This window comes from Tauraco erythrolophus, chromosome 5 (assembly GCF_009769465.1).
Source record: "Tauraco erythrolophus isolate bTauEry1 chromosome 5, bTauEry1.pri, whole genome shotgun sequence".
Taxonomy (NCBI): Eukaryota; Metazoa; Chordata; class Aves; order Musophagiformes; family Musophagidae; genus Tauraco; species Tauraco erythrolophus.
In genome coordinates this window covers 85,509,573-85,529,324 of record NC_141469.1, presented here as the reverse complement: position 1 = coordinate 85,529,324, position 19,752 = coordinate 85,509,573, and the positions used below count along the sequence as shown (strand labels likewise).

Genomic DNA, 19,752 nt, shown 5'->3' with positions numbered 1-19,752 from the left:
GCTGCGCGAGCGTTTTCTCCCCGGTGCTCCCGTCGGTCTGAGCTTTCTGACCGTGTGCCGGTGGACGTCGGCCCACGGAGCGCTGAACCTGCGCGAGAGCCACGGACAAACTGCCCGGCGCCGGGAGCCTGCCGCCGTGTTGCTCTCCCCTCGGTTGGGAGGAGCCGGGGAGAAGAGACGAGCGCTCTTTAGACCCTCACTTGGCATCCCGAGAATCCAGCAGCAGCTGGTTCTTCCTTGAGCCGGCAGGCGGGAACGTGGAGACCAGAAACACGTTAACTGCACGGAGACAGGGCAGCCTTGGAAAAGGCAACAAACTGCGCTCCGGGTGTCGCACGGCTCTTCAGCAAACGTTGCCGCCTTTTAGTTTCACTGCATCTGCGTGGGGCCACACGATGGATCTTCAAATCCTGCGCCAGCTCCCCTCTCGTTGTCTGGAAGCCTTCCCAAGGCTCTGACCTCCGCTGCCTACTGCAGAGTTGTCTCTGGTTCTTCTAAAACCTTTGTCTGGGGCGAGCAGCGGTGCCTGCGCACCGGCAGGATGTGGCTGCTTACCCACAGCCCACCGCCGTGATGGGTGTGGGACTGTCCCTCCTTTCTCGGTACGTGCTGAGGTTCGTCGTCGCTGCCGGCAGCGTTGGCTGAACTACGGTGGTGCTCAGGCCCCGGTTCTTCCGCTCAAATACAGGAGTGAGTAACCCACAAGCAGTTCAGGTCACCCCTCCTGGTGCGCAGCGTCAGCACCTCCGCTATGGAGACAGGCTGGGAGAGTTGGGGCTGTTCAGCCTGGAGAAGAGAAGGCTCCAGAGAGACCTTCCAGCACCTCCCAGTACCTAAAGGGGCTACAGGAAAGCTGGAGAGGGGCTTTGGACATGGGCATGTAGTGACAGGACACGGGGAAATGGCTTTAAACTGAAAGAGGGGAGATTTCGATGGGATCTAAGGAAGAAATTCTTCCCTCTGAGGGTGGTGAGGCACTGGCAAAGGTTGCCCAGAGAAGTTGTGGCTGCCCCATCCCTGGCAGTGTTCCAGGCCATGTTGGATGAGGCTTTGGGCAACCTGGTGTAGTGGAGGGTGTCCCTGCCCATGGCAGGGGAGTTGGGACTGTGTGTGTGGAACTTTGACATCCCTTCCAGCCCAAACCCTTCTGTGATTCCATGATTCCTCTGCCTCTGGCTGCTCAGAGCCCATTCCAGGGCAGGAGCCCGTGAGCGCCGTGCAGGAGGGGAAACGGGTGCGTTTAGCTCAGGTTTGGGCCTTGCAGGGTGGGTGCCACCAGCGTTTTCCACTGCTGTCTGCAGGCGGCAGCGTGGCTGACTCTGGCACCACAACGTGACACTGGTACCGTGCCAGGGGCATTGCCTGCGGGGTGGGACACACACATAGCTGGAGTCAGTTGGTGATGGTTGAACCGATGAACGAAGGGGCCGTGCCAGGGCAGTGCCAGGTTGGGACGGACAGTGGGGATATGGCGGGCGGCTGCTGGCCCGATCCCGGGGTGCCAGCCCCCTCGGGGTCCTGCGGCGGGAGGAGAGGCAGCCCGGGCGTGCAGGTGCGGTGTTGGCCGCGATGCTCCTGGGTAGGGATGCGGGCGCTGGGATGTGGCAGCTTGCCAGGAGTTTCCATGGGAACGGCAGCACCGGCTGCTGCAGTCTGACTGCAGTGGGTGATGCAGAGGTGGCTCTGCCCGGCGCGCCAGCCCCTTCCCCTCCCAGGCGAGCAGAGGTGCGGGGTACGCGGCGGAGGCGGCTCCGATCTTTTATTTATGAGACGCTTCTACAGCGTTTGCTGTCGAGGTGATCGGTGCCACGGTTGGAAACACTAAACCCTGGTGGAATGGCAGCTGGGAGAGGAGGGGGAGGAGCAGCCCCCGTGGCTGGGAGCCGCTCGCGGACCCCCCAGGCATCCGGAAATGGAGCAAAGGATGTCACTGAGCCAAACCTGCGGGGCTGCTTGCATTGCTGGTGCACATCAGCTGCGATCATGCAGTCTGGTTCCTCCATGCTCGTGTACGTGGCACGCGCCGTGCCATCCAACTGTGCTCACCGATAATCCAGAGAACGAGGGAGGATTCCTGGATTTGGGGGAGGTGGGTTGGTTTGGGCAGTGGGGTTTAGCCGGGGGCTGACATCTGGCATCCTGCCGTAACGGGGTGCCTCTTTGGTCCTCTGTGAGGATGATGGATCGGGAGCACCTCGTAACACCAAACAGAGTTTGGTGACCTGGGGAGGTCGGCGGCCGAATTATTGGCAGATGTTCCTGGTGGGCACCTATGTTGCGGGACGTTCGCTCTCCGAAAAGCGGGAAGCACTGGTCTGCTGAGCTTGGGACCTGCCAGGGCTGTGGGTGCCCTTCTTGGGGAGGTTCCCTGGGCTGAGGTGCAGAGCAGAGCGCAGAGCCGCAGCCGGTCGGTTCGGGAGAGTTTCCGAGCGGTCTCTTGTCCACCTGTGTCGCGTGTGCCCAGATTCCTGACCGCATATGGACCGGGAAGTCAGGCTTCTGTTTTGCTGTGTGAAGTAAAGGCTCTCTGGAGCTCTGTTGCTGTTGACACTGGCGTTACGTTCTCACCTGGGACCCAGCTGATGCCACGTGGCATACGGATGGCCAGGCTGCCCCGCGTGTCCCCCGGAGCGAGCGCTCCGGAGGCGGCCCGGGGTTCTCTGAGTTGCAGTAATTCCGCTCCAGAAAAGCAGCGTCGCCTGGCCCGGTTCTGGTGCCCGCGTCTGGATGTTTGGCTTTCTCAGACCGTACCAGCGGGTCCCATGAGGGAGTCCCTGTTCCTCCAAGCCCAGACCCCACTGTTCCACCTTTCCCGGTTTATCCTGGTCGCTGGTCCATGCCCACTTCCCTAAGAACACGCGTAAACGGTCCTTCGGAACGCCTTGACGTTATGTACCCTCAGTAAGTTTGCGGACGACACCAAGCTGGGAGGCTGTGTCGATCTGCTTGAGGGTAGGGAGGCCCTTCAGAGGGATTTGAACAGCCTGGATCGTTGGGCTGAGGCCAATGGCATGAGCTTTAATAAGGCCAAGTGCAGAGTCCTTCACTTGGGGTATAAAAACCCCAAGCATCGCTATAGGCTCGGGGAAGAGTGGCTGGAGAGCTGTCTGGCGGAGAAGGACCTGGGGGTGTTGGTTGACTACCGGCTTGATATGAACCAGCAGTGTGCCCAGGTGGCCAAAAAGGCCAATGGGATACTGGCGTGTATCAAGAACAGTGTGACCAGCAGGAGCAGGGAAGTGATCCTGCCCCTGTACTCGGCACTGGTGAGGCCGCACCTGGAATATTGTGTCCAGTTTCGGGCCCCTCGCTTTAAGAGAGATATTGAGCTCCTGGAGCGAGTCCAAAGAAGGGCAACTAAACTGGTCAAGGGGCTGGAAAATAAAACTTATGGGGAGCGGCTGAGGGAGTTGGGGCTGTTTAGCCTGGAGAAGAGGAGGCTGAGGGGAGACCTGATTACGGCCTATAAATACTTGAGAAAAGATGGTGGGGAGGTGGGGGAGGGGCTCTTTACATTAGTGATGGGTGATAGAACAAGAGGAAATGGGCATAAGCTTAGTCAGGGGAGATTCAGGTTGGATGTTAGGAAGTATTTCTTCTCTGAAAGGGTTGTCAGCCACTGGAACAGGCTGCCCAGGGAGGTGGTTGAGTCCCCATCCCTGGATGTGTTTAAGAATAGGGTGGATGAGCTACTTAGGGATATGGTTTAATGGGGATTAGGGACGGTTCGACTCGATGATCTCTAAGGTCTTTTCCAGCCTAGAAATCTGTGAATCTATGAATCTATGACGCTCGCTGCGCCGCAGAGATGCCTGGGCCGCGGGTTGGGGGCATCCTTTGGGCCAGAGCTCACGGTTCTCCCTCTGTTTTTCCTTTGCAGATTCCCTGGACGCCGCCAAAGGCAGCAAACTGGTGAGTGCTGAGCCCGCCTGAAACCGCTTCCCCGCGCAGCGCGCGCGGTGGCAGAGCCAGACGTGCCCGTGCCGCTCCGTCGGCGTTTCCGCACTCTCTTTTCTCACCTCTCTGCAAGCTCCAGGAAAAGCGCGCGGAGACACGCACGTGCACAAACCTGCGGAAGCACAGAGTTTTCCAGCCGGTCTCTCGCTTTTCCCTTTCCAGTTCGGTGCTCTGTGATAAAAATGCCGGTGGTAAAGCGCGTTTCTCCTGAAACCCGTGGGAAACAAGGCCGTATAAAAAGTAATTTTCAACTAATGACCGGAAATCCATAAGTTACTGAGGAATAAAACCCCGGCACGGTTTCCTGTATTACACGTTTTATCTGGGTTCAATCAGTCTTGCAGGCTCCACGCCCTGCGTGCCTCTTGGCCGGGTTCCTGCCGATAACGACCCTTTCCCGCGGGAATTGCTCCGTGGGATGTTGGAAACGCGCTTTCTCTGGCTCACACGCTGGGCTTACGGAGAAACGGTGCCTGTTCCCGAGTACCTTTATCCAGGAATCTTGGCGGCTCTCGAGGCACAAAGAGGTGCCTGTTGTGTCCACATGGGATGAGTGCTACCTAAGGAACAGAAAATTGGAGCAGATTCCTGTCTCCAAAGGCTTTTGACCCCCAGACAAGCACGGTTAGTAGATCCCTAAGGTTGGGAACACAGGAACGGCCACGTGTGTGCGCAGATACCGAGGGGTCTGCGGTGGTGCCAAGCGGCACGGCGAGTTGGCTTTGTGCGTGCTTCGGGATAGAAGCTGGATGTTCCTCAGGGACGGGCTGGTCCGTCTTGAGCATAGGCAGCTGTGGAGAAGAGCTGATCAGGAGATATGGGGCTTCTCCGCGTTGCCCTCTGGCGCGTGTGGCACCTGCGGTTCCGCGTGAGGGCGGCTGCGACCCCAGTCTCCTGCGTTGGCGTTACAGGTAGTTGCTGGGAGCAGGAAGCCTTTTCCCCACCCCGATGCGGAGCCGTGTGCAGGGCCAGCTCAGCCCGTGCAGCATCAAGGTCTGGCCACGGCTGAGGGACTGGCACTTCCAGGTGCTCCGGTGGGTTAATCGGGCTGGAACGCCCTGGGAGGTTGTGTCTTGTCGAGCTGACTGCCAGAGTAGAGGGCAGAGAAAAAATCCCCCGCCTCATATTAGAGGGATTTGGAGGACTCCCCCTGTGGGAGAGCACCACAGGTGGCTGCAGTCTTCTTGATCCTTTTTTTGCCTTATCCATATGTGTGTTGGCTCGACTACGTGGTGACCATTGTCGCAGTTTGTCTGCGGAAGAGCCACTGTTTTCAGGGAGTAAAACCTCAGCAGGTTGAGGGAGGGGATCCTGCCCCTCTACTCTGCTCTCTGAGACCCCACCTGGAATACTGTGTTCAGCTTTGGGGTCCCCAGCACAGGAAGGACGTGGAGCTGCTGGAGCCTGTCCAGAGGAGGCCACGAAGATGATGCGAGGGCTGGAGCACCTCTGCTCTGGAGACAGGCTGGGAGAGTTGGGGCTGTTCAGCCTGGAGAAGAGAAGGCTCCGGGCAGACCTTCCAGTACCTAAAGGGGCTCCAAGAAAGCTGGAGAGGGGCTTTGGACACGGGCGTCGAGTGACAGGACACGGGGCAATGGCTTTAAACTAGAAGAGGGGAGATTTCGATGGGATCTAAGGAAGAAATTCTTCCCTCTGAGGGTGGTGAGGCACTGGCACAGGTTGCCCAGAGAAGCTGTGGCTGCCCCATCCCTGGAAGTGTTCAAGGCCAGGTTGGATGGGCCTTTGGGCAACCTGATGTAGTAGAAGATGTTCCTGCCACTCTGGCACCAAGCGTAGCAGTCGGGACAGGAACGCTTTTCCTGTGCCTGTTTCCAGACCATCGTTCCTTGGCATCCTCTCCCCCTTCCTGCCACGTCCTGGAGATCCTGCCATTGGAATCCCAACTCCTTCGTGGCTGGACCCAAGAAGCTGTTACCGCTGCTCCACCCGCCTGTAGCACCGGCACTTCCAAAAATGGGGAAAAGAGCTTTTTTGCCCGTGGGTACAGGGGTCCTGAGTGGCAAGAAACTGGAGGAGATTTCTGGCATGCTTTGGATGAAATGGATGAAATGAAAAAATTTTTTTTTTTTTTCCCCATGTATAAACTCCCCACCACCACGGAAGAGCATCCGTAGGGCAGCAGCCGATGCAGGGCTTTGCCTTGGCGTGGTCAGGAATTGCGTTTTTCGAAGCCAAATTTCATGTTACTGTCAAGTCGTGAGGGGTCGTTGTGACCTGAGGCGTGGTGGAAGCGCACCCACAAAAAATGTAGGAAAAAACCCCACTCCTAGTCGGATGGTTGGATACAGCATCTTGTTCCCTTCGCGGTGTGCGGTCCCAGACGGGTCAGCGTGGGAGGTGAGCGAGGTGGGATCCCTCCTCCCCAGGGACCCCGCTCCACCAGGCACGTTGATTGGCTCTTCTTCATGACCGCTCATCGCTGCCATTCAGGGAATTTATTTTCCTTTGTGGTTTTTGATTTTCCCTTAATTTTATTGTCCCAGCACCTCAAAGATTCTGTGCTGGAGGAGCGGGAGGTGGGTCGAACAATAAACGAGGGGGCTGGGCACAAGCTCTGTTGCCTGCTGTCCTCTCTTAAGCCACTTAACGTTTGCTTAAATTTGCCTGAATGTCTTTCCCTTTCCGATGACGAGTGTTTTTGCAGCCCGGAGACGTCCCTGGGATGCATTCTCTCCCAGGAGTAGGTAGCTCCCAGGAACTCGCCGTGCCTGAACGGAAAGCGGATCGCTTCTTGCCGCCGCTGTCGATACGACGTGAGCTCTAACTTTCTACCTTTTGTTCCCTCCTCATGCAGCGTGGAGCGAAACCCAAAAAGGTGCTTTTTTTTTTTTAACGATTCATCCCTGTGTTGCCGCGTCTCCCGGCCGCATGGGACCGGGAGAGATCCGGTGCATGAAATCCGGTGCATCCCCGCTCATCGCCACCCATCGCCGCCTGCCTCCATCCCACCATTGCATGTCTGCTCGTTGCATGCGCTCCCCTCCGCCAGCCCCCGGCTCGCTCGGACGGCGGGAGGTAAACGCGGCCGATGCCATCGCCGCCGAGCCCGGCGGAGGGTTTGCGGCATCACCGCCGCGCCGAGGCCCGGCGGGTGCCAGCCTGGCATTACGCCCAGTCGGGAGGTTTGCCGCCGTTGCGGTTAGTGGCAGTCGGGCAGTCGAGTCGGCGCGCGGTGCCAGTGAGCGCGGTACCCGCGGGCTGTGCCCGGCATCGCTCCCGACGCGGCTGCGCAAAGTTTTTTTACATCAACTGACTGTAAGGTTTGGACACCGGAGAGCTGGCACTGGCACCCCTGCTGCCACCGGAGGACTGATGGACACACATCCATCCGGCTTTCGCTGCCTTCCGCCTTCTCTTTCCCGTAACTAACGTTGTAATGTGATGTCTGTTCCCCAACCTGTGGGTGTTGGCAGCACCACCACATGCCTGGCACGGTACGTGCTGTGGGAAGCGCCAGCTGTGCTCCCTGGCGCTCGCTGACACGGAGATGTTGAACACTCGGCGTTTGTTCTGGTAACTGGGTGCGTTATGGTCATCGAAGCTGTGGCTGCCCCATCCCTGGAGGTGTTCCAGGCCAGCTTGGATGAGGCTTTGGGCAACCTGGTGCAGTGGAGGGTGTCCCTGCCCATGGCAGGGGGGTTGGAACTGGATGGTCTCTGAGGTCCCTTCCAGCCCAAACCATTCCATGGTTCTATAAGTTGTCCCAGGGCCGCCATGCGCCCCATTATCAACCGATACATCCCAGTTTTCTAAACATGCCAGGGCAAGGCGACACCAGTCACTTCCTCCTGAGCAGTTTTAGTCTGTGGCGGGGCAGCGGGAGGACAGGGACTGATGGAGTGAAGGAACAAACCCCGGAGCGTGGAAAAAGGTACGGCGCTGCTGAGAAACGCGCCTCGGTGACCGGGGGGGGTCGGGGCTTTCGCTCATACGTGGTGCCCACCCTCTCCGGCGCCTCTCCCAAGGTAAGAACACCCCACAGCCAGCCAGTTTGTGGCGCCGACAAAGCCCAAACCCTTCAGTATTGCTCGTCACCAAAATCAACCAAAACTACAAAGGTCTCAGCAAAGACTCGCCGCTTCCTGTGGGCTGTTTGGGGAATATTTTTTTTTGCCATGGAAACCTTGCCAGGAGAAAAGCAGATCTGGAATGAGTACGAGTGCTAGAGAGAAAGTGACACGGTACCTGCAGGGTCCTGGGCGTGCGCGATGCCGGCCGGAGGTATCGGTGACGGATCTTTTCTTTCCATCCACATTCGTTTCGATTTTTTGGGTGGAGAGATGATCCACACGGCAGCATTCGTCCACAGAGAGTCCACAGGCGAGGAGCAGCGCGGGAGCATACAGAGAAGGTGCCGAGGTGCTGCAGAGGGGTGCCCCCCCTCTCCTGGCCCCCTCCAGACCCTGTATCCTGGGGTCTCCGCACGTCTCCAAGCCCTTACGGACGTGCAGGTGTTTGCCCCACGTCCCGGTCCCGCGGGCGCTCACCGCCACTGTTCCGCGTGCGGCACTGACCTGTGCCCGGCTGTTCGTCGTGGCGCGGTCGCCTCGATGGGGAGAACTCCTGTTGGTGCCTCTTCCATCGCCGTTGCTGGCAGTTTCCCGGCGCCAGGCTGCCGGCGGGTGCCGTACGCACGCTGCCGGCGGCTCGGAGCTTTTAAGAGAATCGGTTGTGCGACAGCAGCTGTCCCGGAGCCGTCCTGGCCAGCGATGTGCGGAGACGGGCTCCGACAGGTCCGTCACAACCCTTCCCAGAGGGACAGGCCGGTGCCCTGGTTTTGCTGGTGTCGCCTCAGAATTAACTTTTTTGGCCTTGAGTAGATGTCAGCGATTCCCCCCCCCCTTTGCAGCTCCCGGCCTCGCACAAGCGCGTGAAAACCGCAGCCCGGTTGGTACGGTCACGGAAAAACTGACGCCATGAGCGGGTCAATCCGTATTCACCAGGTGAAGGCAGCTCTTTGCGTGTTAAATATAGACCTTAATTGCATTAGAAGGTGCCACGTGCTGCTTTTGTGTGCCAGATGGTCCGTATGCTCCCGGCTGCCGTCCCGCTTGGTTTTGGAGCTCGCCGGCAGCGCCAGCACGTGGCCTCTGGCCGCTGAGGTCATGGCCGCTCTGGCCTTCGCTGCGGGTCTCGTGCGGACCGTGCTGTTCCCAGCGCCCGCCGGAGGGACGGACCCCAGCCGTGCCATCTCCGGGGCCACACAGAGCTGGGGGTCCTGTCCCTGAGGGGGTGTCCGGGGTGTCCGCGTTCCTCCCGCAGCCCTGGCTCAGGCTCTCCATGGGGTGCCGGCGGCTGCTCCGGAGCTGCGGTTCCAGGCTGTGCCCTGGCACGCGGGGAGGTCTCGGAAGGGTTTGCCAGCCCCTGCCTGGGCTGGGCTGCTGTGGTGTGCGGGTGGGTGGGAGGAACACCAGCTGTCCGTTCAAGAAGCAGTGGGAAGGTGTTTCTCCACTGACTTTCCCAGTGAAATGGGTTGTGTGCTCCTTTATCCCCCCTGTGCTACCTGGTCGACGTTCCTGCTGAAGCTCCTGGGATTGTGCTGGGCCACCAGCATCACCTCCCAGTGAGACAGAGCTGCTGGGTGTGCTGCCAGCACCAGTGTGACCTCTCAGTGGGACAGAGTTGCTGGGCGTGCTGCCAGCACCAGTGTCCCCTTCCAGTGAGACAGAGGTGCTGGGTGTGCTGCCAGTGCTGCGGTGGGAGCTGCCTCCCGGGGCTGAGAGCGGGCAGAGTTTGTCACCCTGTGTGAGATGAAGCTGTGCCACTCCTGGCCTGGGGTGCTGGGGGTGGTGAGGACTGTCGGGGTGCAGAGGGGGGCTGGACAGGTTCTCTAAAGGTAAATCTTAAGAAAATACAAAGTGCATGTACGTTGTGTTTGGCTCAGGGAGTCGTGGAGTGCAGGTGCTCGGAGCCTGGGAGAACAGCCAGAGCAGAGGGCTCCTGGGGTGTCCTTCCTGGGCATCCCGCTCTGCCCGGAGGTCATATGTGCCATGGCCGCTGTTCCGGTGCTGGCTGCCAGCCTTGGCCTGGATGCAGCAGCTCCAGGTGGCACCGTGGTGGCTGTTTGTTTGTGCGGGGGCTTCCAGCTCGGCCCCTGTGGGGTGGGCGCTGGTCCCTGTTAACCCACGGGCTGGTGGGACGCCGGCGGGAGCCAGCTCCCTTCTACCCGAAACTCGCGGCCGCGTCCCCTGTGTGATGGTCGTGCACCGTGAGCTCTGCCGCGCTGGGGGGGACATCGGGGGTCGGGTGGCAGTGTCTGAGACCACCCCACCCCATCGGTGGGTCGTGTCCTGTCTGTTGGCTTTGTCTGGGCTAGTCCCACCTTGCCCGTCTGGCGTAGCTGTGCCAGCTGCCTGCTTGTCCTCCACCGTCCCGTACGGACACAGTTTGGACAGTTGCTCCCCAGGTCCTGGTCCCACTGGGCAGCACCATCCTGCCCTGTCTGCAGCGATGGTCGAGCTGTGCAGAGCTCCAGGGGAAGCTCCATGCCCCACCGGCATGTCTGCAGCTCACAGGTTCTGCCGGGAGACCCTCGGAGACGCCGAGCACGGAGATTCCCCGGGCAGCCGGAGCGGGGAGCGAGTTCTTTGCTGGCGGCAGGAGGGAGAAGGTTGGTCCAGCAGACGGTTTGGTGGTTGTGTTTGCGGTGAGCTCAAGCGTGAGTGGCAGCCACAGCTTCACGGAGCCAGAGCACGTGTCCGGCGCCGTGCCCCCGCGCCTGGGCTGTGGGACCGTGACGGTGGCTCTCCTGTCCGAGGGTGCTGTCTCTCGGCACAGGGCACCTACCCTGTGACAGCACGAGATAAAGCCAGTTGGATGCCCGGTGTGGTTTTTTTCCCCCTCTAATGGATTGGCTTTGTCCCAGCTCCAGTGACGTTCCCGTTCCTTTCACCATCCCAACTGGCTTTCTGTGTGCCAGAGCTGGAGCTCAAGTGTTCTGAGCTCTGGAACCAGCGTGGCTTCATCTCCCTCTCTGTTGGGCACTTGTCCGTGCCCCGATTCTTGTCCTCCCCTTCGTTGTGCCCACTCGTTCGCCGCGCTCGGTGGCAGCATCTCGGTGCGGGGAGCAGATGGCCGCTTCCAGCCCGGTGAGGGCACGGGGCCATCTGGTTCCAGATGGTTTCTTTTTAAAGGAGAGGGGCCGACCCAAGCCCCGTTAATCCTTTAAAGGGAAGAGTGATCCGATTAGCTCGTAAAACGTGCCTGCCATCCGAACCGCCGAGCACGTGTCATGCCAAAGGGTCCGGATGAACCCGAGTGCCGGTTTTTGTGCGGCCGGCGTTCCCCTTGGCCGGCGGGCGAACCGTCCTGGCAGCTCTCCGTGCCAACGCTCCCGGGAAGTCGCGGCAAGGTCCGTGCTGCACAATCGAGGTTGTTTTGCTGCTAGTGAAGGGAAGAGCCCGCCAGCCGCCGGAGCTGGGAGCTGAGCAGCTTCTGGCGCCGCGGGCTGGTGGTTCCACGAAAACGAGCCGGAGTTAACCCCGGCAGCATCACGGCTGCTCCGGCGCCGAAGCCGGATGGGATTCAGCAATCTTCTTAGCTGTGCTGGTGCTAAAAGCTCCTTGTTGCTTCGCGGGGCTTTAAGATAACGAGCTTCTCTTGCACATCGCGGGAGGTTTTTAAGGGCAGCTCGGAGGCGCCAACTCCTGTTTTTTCCGTTGTTAAATTCCATTTTCTCATCCGCTGCTTCTGCTTAACAGGGCAGCTCGGGGAGGTGTGGCAGCCCCGCGTCGGTTTATTGAATCCTGGATGTGGAAAAGATTTATATATCTTGGATTTAGAAAACAGAGATGTGCATTGAGAGAGGAATTGGTTCGTTAGAGCAGGTACCGCCCCGCCCGCCTCGCTGTAATATCCGTAATTCTCTGAAGGATGTTAAATCCGCCTAAGCTTTCCCGTGGCTCCTTCAGCCACGCGGGTGGCACCGCGTTCACCGCGGGGCTCACGGCCACGAGTCAGCGCTGCTTTGTGGTCTGAGGGCGCTCAGTACGCGTGGGGGCCCTTTGCCCAGCGAGTTTGGGGGCGGCTGGTTGAAGCTGCGCGGTGGGGGAAAACCTGTGGCCATCCCCTGGGCCCACCCGGAGCTGCGGAGAGTTTCTGCTGGAGCTCTGGAATGCCTCCGGGTCACTTAAAAGCTGTCTCTGTATAGATCAGCTCTTGCCAGGCGTTACTGTGGCACCCTCAAACCGCCGAAACTCGGTGGTTCTTTGCTAACACCGGCCAGTAGAGCTTTTAAAAATGCACTTGGAAACCCTTTCCCTGCTGACGCCATCCGCAGGCAGCGGAAAAGCTGTGGGGGCAGAGGGGACACTGGTGGGGTCCAGACCTCAGCTCGGGAAGGGGTCCACGTCTGTTGGCTGCCGGTTACCGTCCGTGGAGGCTGTGCCTGAGTCGGAGCCGGTTACAAGGAACCAAAGGCACTGGGGTTTGCCCGCTGGATCTGTTTGTTTCATCCCAGAATTGTTTCTGTGGACGCAGCACTGTCCTGTCGGACGGTTACCAGGAGGGTGCGACGCAGCTCAGCGGAGCAGCTGGCCCGAGTGGGGAAGTGGCCAGAAGGCCGTTGCAGATCCCCAAAACTGAGCTCTGAACCACCGTGAGGAGCAGAATGGAGCCCACCGGTGAGCACATCCTGGCACGAGACTGTCACGGCCGCAGGTGCCCTGTGTGGCCGCATGGCCACGGCCTTGTGGTGTCGAGCTCTGCTTTTTCCGAGGACGAATCCAGCTGGACTCTGGGTTCAGTCTGTGCTTCCCGGCGTGGAAGTCGAGGCAGTGTGTCTGCAGGGGCCGTCGGCTCTGCCTGGAGGCGGGTGGTACATGGCAGAGCCCGCGGTGCGCCGTGGTGGGGAGCAGGGCTGTGCTGCAGGGTGCCTCTGCAGAAGGTCCTGCACCTCTTCAGATCCCTCTGGGGAAGCCTTGGCAAGCAGTGGCTTCCTTTGGGATCGCCCAGTGCCATTCTCCTTTGAACAGCAGAAAGTTGTTAGTTGCTTGAAAAGGAGAGATTTTAATCCAGGCTGATGGGAACGGCAGTGCCGTAAAAATCGGCTGACTCGGTACGTACAGCTGTCTGGGTAAGAGCAGTTCTGATCTTAATTAACTTTGCAAACGGGAGCCGTGTCCATTTGCCTGAGAAGATGCGTAGTTTGCTTCTGGAGACAGGCTGGGAGAGTTGGGGCTGTTCAGCCTGGAGAAGAGAAGGCTCTGGGGAGACCTTCCAGCACCTCCCAGTGCCTAAAGGGGCTACAGGAAAGCTGGAGAGGGGCTTTGGACAAGCGTGTGGAGTGACAGGACACGGGGCGATGGCTTTAAACTGAAAGAGGGCAGATTTTGATGGGATCTAAGGAAGAAATTCTTCCCTCTGAGGGTGGTGAGGCACTGGCACAGGTTGCCCAGAGAAGCTGTGGCTGCCCCATCCCTGGAAGTGTTCAAGGCCAGGTTGGATGGGGCTTTGGGCAACCTGGTGTAGTGGAGGGTGTCCCTGGCCATGGCAGGGGGTTTGGAACTGGATGATCTTTGAGGTCCCTTCCGACCCAAACCATTCTGTGATTCTATGAAGATACCGGTGATGGATCTTTGCTACTGGGAGAGAAGGTGCTGGAAGTACTGGAAGAAAACGGCATACCTTGCTTCGCACAGTAATGATCTTTCTCACTCTTTTGTGGGATAAACTATCGCTTAATCCAGTGGCACGAAAACCCACCCTCACAAGCTGCACCGCGGTCAGTGCTCGGCACCCAGCCGCGTGCCGCTCGAGCTGTCCCTTAACTGGCACTTCATGCTCTGGCAGGGCTCAGCTGGTTAAAAACAAAACAAAAACCAAAACGAAGGATTTGGAGGGTCTTAGAGGCAGGAAAGACCCCGACCGACCACCCCCGCCGTTCCGGCATTGCCTTTGCTGGAGCCTGGCACCACTTGTGTTCCGCCGGGCCTGGGCAGCGTTTCCCTGCGGTGCAGGTGAGCGAAACGAGGCCGTGTCTGACCTCTGGAGAAGGGCGCTGTGGGTCGGATGGTGTTTCGGCACGGGGAACCCTCAGCCCTTCTGTCAGCCGGGTCTGATCCCGCCAGCCGACAGCTTTCCCCCTGCTGCGCGGAGCAGCCGGCAGCGATCCGTCCCGGCGGGCTCGCGGCTGTGCCGGGGGCTCCAGGGGGTCGGCGTGCAGCCGGCTCCAGCAGCACTAATTGCTTTTAATGGATAATGGAACCCAGGCTCTGCCGTCCTCTTCGGTCGATCGATCGGAGCGCGTAACCCGCGCTCGGCACCGAGTGCTTTCCAGTTCCCCGAGGGCTTCGGATGGAGTCGGATAACGAAACGAGGACGTGGGCTGACGCCCGCGTGATTCGGCTCCCGGCTGCGCGCCATGTGCGGGGCCGCCACCGGCGGCTGCCTCGCTCCGACCTCACTGCGCACCGGAGCGGCCGTTTGGGCGAACGGCCCATAGTCAGCTCCCAAAAGCAGAGTGGGGTTTTTGGGAACTGGTGTGAAACTGGTGCGGATTCAGCCGAAGTCTGTGTTTCCGTGCACGGTCACAGCCCGCTTGCAGGGGGACCCCGCGGGGTGGGTTCGGGATGCAGCGCTCTGGGGTTGGGATGTGCCAGCTTTGCCGACAAGAATGGAAACAGCTCTCGGAGCAAAAGCACCGGGAGAGTTTTTAGCGTCTCCGACGGAACGCAGCCCTGATCCGCACGTGTCAGGTGTGAGCCTTACAGCCTAGGAAATTCCACGCGTGTGATTAATTACTGGATTTTGGGCTGTCTGAAGTGTCCCTTGAGTCTTTTATAAAGCATTCCTGATTTTTTTTGAACTTTGGCTGGAGGAAAAGGGCAGAAAAATCGGAGGGGAGCCCTGGTCTGCTTGGCCCTGTGCCCCCTCCCCAAACATCGCCCACTTGCGCTGCGACCGGGACGTGGCCGCGGCGCCCGGACCCCCGTGCTGCAGCCCCCCTTGTTGGCAGGTGCCCCAAGCTGGGGTGTCCCGGCCCCGCGGCCCCTCTTGGAACACTGTCTCCAAACTGTCCCGCTCTGCTGCCAAGCAATCTCCTAATTCCCAGCCCAATCACTCCTGGTCAGTTATTGCCCATGGTCCATGCCCCGAATTCCCCTTTGGCTTAAACAGCTTTCCCCTTGGCTCGTCCCTGCCCCGGGATGTCGTGCCAAAGCGATCGACCCGCCACCTCGCTGCCTTGGGCAGGGCGAGTGTTTTTCATCTCCTGCAGAGTCATCCAGGAGGTTCCAGGCAGCGCCAGGGGCAGGAGCTGCAGGGAGCTGCAGGGCTCCGCCGTGCCACCGCCGCACACCGAGCGAGGTGATGCTGTGCCCCGGGTGCTGCGGCTGCCGCCTTCCCCCTGCCCGGGTGCTGCTGGAGCCGGGGGTGCAGCCGGTCCCCGCATCCAAGGTCGCCTGGTGCACAAGGTGGCTTTTTTCCGTGGGCTGCGGGAGCTGCAGCCGTGGGGTGTTCAGGGGGGTCCTGCTGCAGCAGGGACACAGCCATACTGGGGGGAGGACGTGTGGCCGGCTGTGTCCCCTGGGTGGGCACAGCAGCGAGGCCAAGGGGAAGGGGCAGCCGCTGTGCCCGCCCCGACACCTCTCTGGAGCAGTGTGGGTCCGTTCGGGTCTGCTCAGCATCGGGTCCCCCTCCCACAGGAGCACTCCGTTGTTGAGGCGGGGGGCACTTTCCTCCTTTAGCTCTTCCCCACTGACTCCAGCATCTCGGTCCCAAACGAGTCTGGAACGTCCCATCCTCCATCTCTGGAGAAAATTAAGTTAATGGGTGGTGGGAGGGGGCGGCTTTTGTTTTCTTCGAAGGCTTTTAAGAGTCTCGTGGAAACACAGATTTTTATGTTTAGGATCCGTATTTACACAAGCACCCCTACGTACGCAGGCATCTCTAGACATATTTTAATGTTTGACTTCCAAAACCTCAGTCCAGGGAGAACATCTGTGCCAGGCACCGCAGATGTTCCTTCTCCGAATTCAGGAGTTACTGAAATGCAAACCCGCTGCAGATAACGGCTCTCCGTGGCACGGCAAACCGCGGGAACGCCACGACTCCCCAGGAAACGTTAACCTGCTGGGGGGAGTTGCCTTAAAGGACTTTTTCCAAGAGATTCTGAGTGTTGCAGGGGGTGACTGCAACTGCAGGTGCTAAAAACATGCGGTGTGCGTAGGTGCCCGCACGGTGACGTGCTATTTTTCCCTCTGAGGGTGGTGAGGCACTGGCACAGGTTGCCCAGAGAAGCTGTGGCTGCCCCATCCCTGGCAGTGTTCAAGGCCAGGTTGGATGAGGCTTTGGGCAACCTGGTGTAGTGGAGGGTGTCCCTGCCCATGGCAGGGGGGTTGGAACTGGGTGATCCAGGTCCCTTCCAACCCAAACCATTCTGGGATTCTATTTAAGGGACGGTTGTCGCCGTGGGTGAGCACGGGTCAGTGCGAGCTCCAGTCCCTCCGGGGGCCTTTGTGCGGAGGTATCAGAAAATAATGGAATTGAAATGGGAGTTGTCAGTATTGGAAAAGGTCCGTGTTCGCCCCGTTGAATATTGTGTACAGAATAAAAGCTGTGTGTGTCTGGGAAAGGAACTGGTATGGGAAGGGCCGGGCTCTCCGGCTTGCGGTGGGGTTCACAGGGTTTGCCAGGAGCTCTGGCTGGAGGCATCACCGGCTGCTTTGGCGTTGGCACCCCTGTGTCGCGGTTCGGACGGAGCGCTGGCCCGGGCACAGCGGGGATGCCACGCAGGGATGCGGGGCCGGAGCTCGGCGGCGTAGCCGGGCACGGACACGGCTGCCTGGGCGGCGCGCCGGAGGCGCGCGGGTGCTGGTGCTGGCCGGTTGGGGTGTCGTTAGGGCAGGGGCTCTCCGAGGCCGGTCCTGCCGCGGGGTTTCGCCGGTGTCCTTGGCCGTGCAGGGATGCACTGAGCTCCTCCAAAATAAATCCCCGGGTTGGCAGGAGGTGCAGGCTGGGTGGGAGCGGGGCTGGGCGGTGAAGGGCAGCGCCGCGAGATGGACGCGGCTCCGCGTAGACATCCGTCCGTCTGTCCGGGCTTAGCTCCGGCCATCTGTCCGGGCTCAGGGGATTTGCTGGCGAGGTGCCGGCCGCCCCTCGGGCCGGCGCGGCTGCGGTGGCGTGTAGGCGCGGGGCGGGCCGGGCGGCGGGCAGGGGGGGTTTGCGGGGTGCCGAGCAGAGGGACGGTGCCGGATCCGCCGGCGGGGCGGCCGAGCCGGGCTGTTGCTAAGCTACTGCAGACCCCTCACCCGAGAGGAGCATCCATCGCCGCCGCCGCCGGCTCGGTGCAGCATCCCCGGCGCACGGCGCGGGGAGGAGAGACCCACCGGTGATGTAATGAGCCGCCGGGGCGGTGGTTGGAGACACCGGCGGAGAGAAGACGAGCGGCCGCGGCGCCGGCGGCTGGCATGGGCCCCCCGCCGCCCTGGCACGCCGCAGCCCCGCTGAGCAGCCGCGGCCGTAGCAGCCGGCGCTTCGGGAGAGACGTTTGCCGGATCGATCGCCGGGGCGGATGGCGAGCGGATAGAGGGAAGCCGCGGCCATTTGCACGTGCTGCCGGGCAGCCCGTGCTCCCGAGGCAGCCGCCGAGAGCCGCATTGTTGTGCCGGAGCGCGCTAACCGTCTCTCTGCCTCCCTCTCTCCCTTTCTCTCCCGCTCTCCGTCTCTTTTCCGCAATGATGAGGCAGGCCCCGGCGACACGGAAGGTACAATCTGCTGCTGCATCCACCCCGGCATTGCTAACGCTGCTTCTGAACGTACCTTGCTTTGCTTTTTGTTTTGGTTTTTTTTTTTTTTCCTTTTTTTAAATTTTTTCCATACGTTAACGCCGCTGGGCTGTAATTGTGAGCTCACCGGGGTGGCGGGTGCCTGCGGGCAGGCGGGGCGGGAGGAGGGTGCCGAACGAGCGCGCAGCGGCGTTCCACGCCTGGCTTTGCCTTCCAAGTTTCCGTCGGAGCCGTTTCTCCATTGCACCTGCCCGTGCCTGCGTTGCATGCAGCATCCCTGCGGCTCGGCCGGGCTCCCCGCTGCTGCTTGCCTTCTTAATAGTTGCATGTTCCTAATAATAATAATAATAATAGTAATAACAACGTTTTTCCTGCCGTAGCGGTGCGAGCCGCGCTGCCAGCTCTGCCCGCGTTTCACGTTTCCAAATGTTTGCCGTGTCTGGATTCCCTGTCAGGCTGACGTTTCCGCAGGTTGCAGCACGGGCTGGGGTTTGTGCTCCGCTTCTGCCCGGCGTGTTTATTTTTAGCGTAAGCAGGACGGCCCTGTTCGGCCTAAAGAGGAACCCTGAGGATTTTTGCCTGATCTGGAAGAACAAGTGAGAGTGAAAATAACCAAAGGCACAAAGGTGCAGCTCGGCCGGCCGTGCCGTGTCAGCGGGAAGACTTTGCCGCGAGATGAACGGCGCAGTAAACGCTCTCCAGCTGCGGCCGAGCTGCCCTGGGCTCGCCGATGCGGTGAAACACTCCGTTACGTGGCGGTTACTTGAAGAACTCCTGCGTAATCCGCTTCCAAATGAAAAGTTTACAAATGCTCATTTTTTAAACTGAAACAGGGAGATTTCGATGGGATCTGAGGAAGAAATTCTTCCCTCTGAGGGTGGCGAGGCACTGGCACAGGTTGCCCAGAGAAGCTGTGGCTGCCCCATCCCTGGCAGTGTTCCAGGCCAGGTTGGATGGGGCTTTGGGCAACCTGGTGTAGTGGAGGGTGTCCCTGCCCATGGCAGGGGGTTGGAACTGGACGGTCTTTGAGGTCCCTTCCACCCAAACCAGCTGTTGTTTTTTTGGTTTCCTCTGCCTCCTGCCGCAGGGAGGAGCGGTGGGGCTGGGGCAGCCGCCCCATCTGCCAGGGAGCTCCACAGGTCTGACAGCGCTCGATTTAATCCTGCTTTTCCTGTGATTACTTCCCCGTGCACACGCTGTGTCTGCCCGGGATCATCCCTGCGATGAAGTGCGTGCACACGGTGTTCAAAACGCAGAATTCCCGTAGCTATGCCCAGCGGTAACGCGGGAAACGTCACCCCGGAGGAGCAGCCGAGGGGAGCTTGTCCGTCTGCCGCGGGGGCAGAGACGGCGTTAACGCCGACAGGATTTGTCTGGAGAGGGCTCGGTCCCTCCGAGAGGCCGAGTTCCCCGACGGTGAGCGGGATGGCATCCTGCAGCGCTGAGCTTGATTCGTGCCCGGGCATCAGCTTGGGCAGCTGCCGGCCCCGCGCAGGGGGTGCACGCCAGCCCCCCGCCTGCTCCTGGAAAACCTCATGGAAGCTACCTGGGAAATCTCTGCAGCAGCTGTTGTGGCCTGAGAAGTTCTGCTTTTCTGCATCAGAAGCCTTCAGACTTTTTGTCCAGGGGAAGAGTGTAGCAACGCAGCACCCGTCCTTCCGTACCCGTCCCGCCTGGTTAAGGTGACGTTGATGCAGGTGTGCTCATCCATGCCCGTCCGTGCTTGTGACCGTGCCAAAGCTGGGTGCTCCCGGCTCGGTCTGGGTCGAGACTCCTGCGCTGGGAGCGGAACTGAGCTCGGAGGGACCCGCGGGACCGGAGATCTGCAGCCCCACATTCCAGACGGGCGCTGCCGGCCCCGCTGCAGGCAGCTGTTGGCAGCCAGGAGGAGTTTTGCCAGGTTTCTTGCTGCTGGAAGCGCAGTTTGTGTCCGAGTGTGCCTGCTCTGAGCCCCAGATGCTCTCCTCGCCCCCGAGCAGCTGCCAAGGGAACAGAGGTTGGATCATGGCATCAAATATTTACGCAGCAGCGTTACGCAGCAGAGTTCACA

The 19,752-nt window shown here is 60.2% G+C and overlaps 1 protein-coding gene across 1 annotated transcript in view; it reads left to right on the top strand.

The window, feature by feature from the left end:
- Window positions 1-19,752, top strand: part of DCTN1 (dynactin subunit 1) — a 79,458-nt gene that overhangs the window by 29,391 nt on the left and 30,315 nt on the right. The window contains exons 4-6 of the mRNA XM_086612561.1: window positions 3,881-3,912; window positions 6,773-6,793; window positions 17,664-17,681. Of these exons, the coding sequence (XP_086468687.1) occupies window positions 3,881-3,912; window positions 6,773-6,793; window positions 17,664-17,681 (71 nt within the window). The remainder of the gene's footprint in view (window positions 1-3,880; window positions 3,913-6,772; window positions 6,794-17,663; window positions 17,682-19,752) is intronic.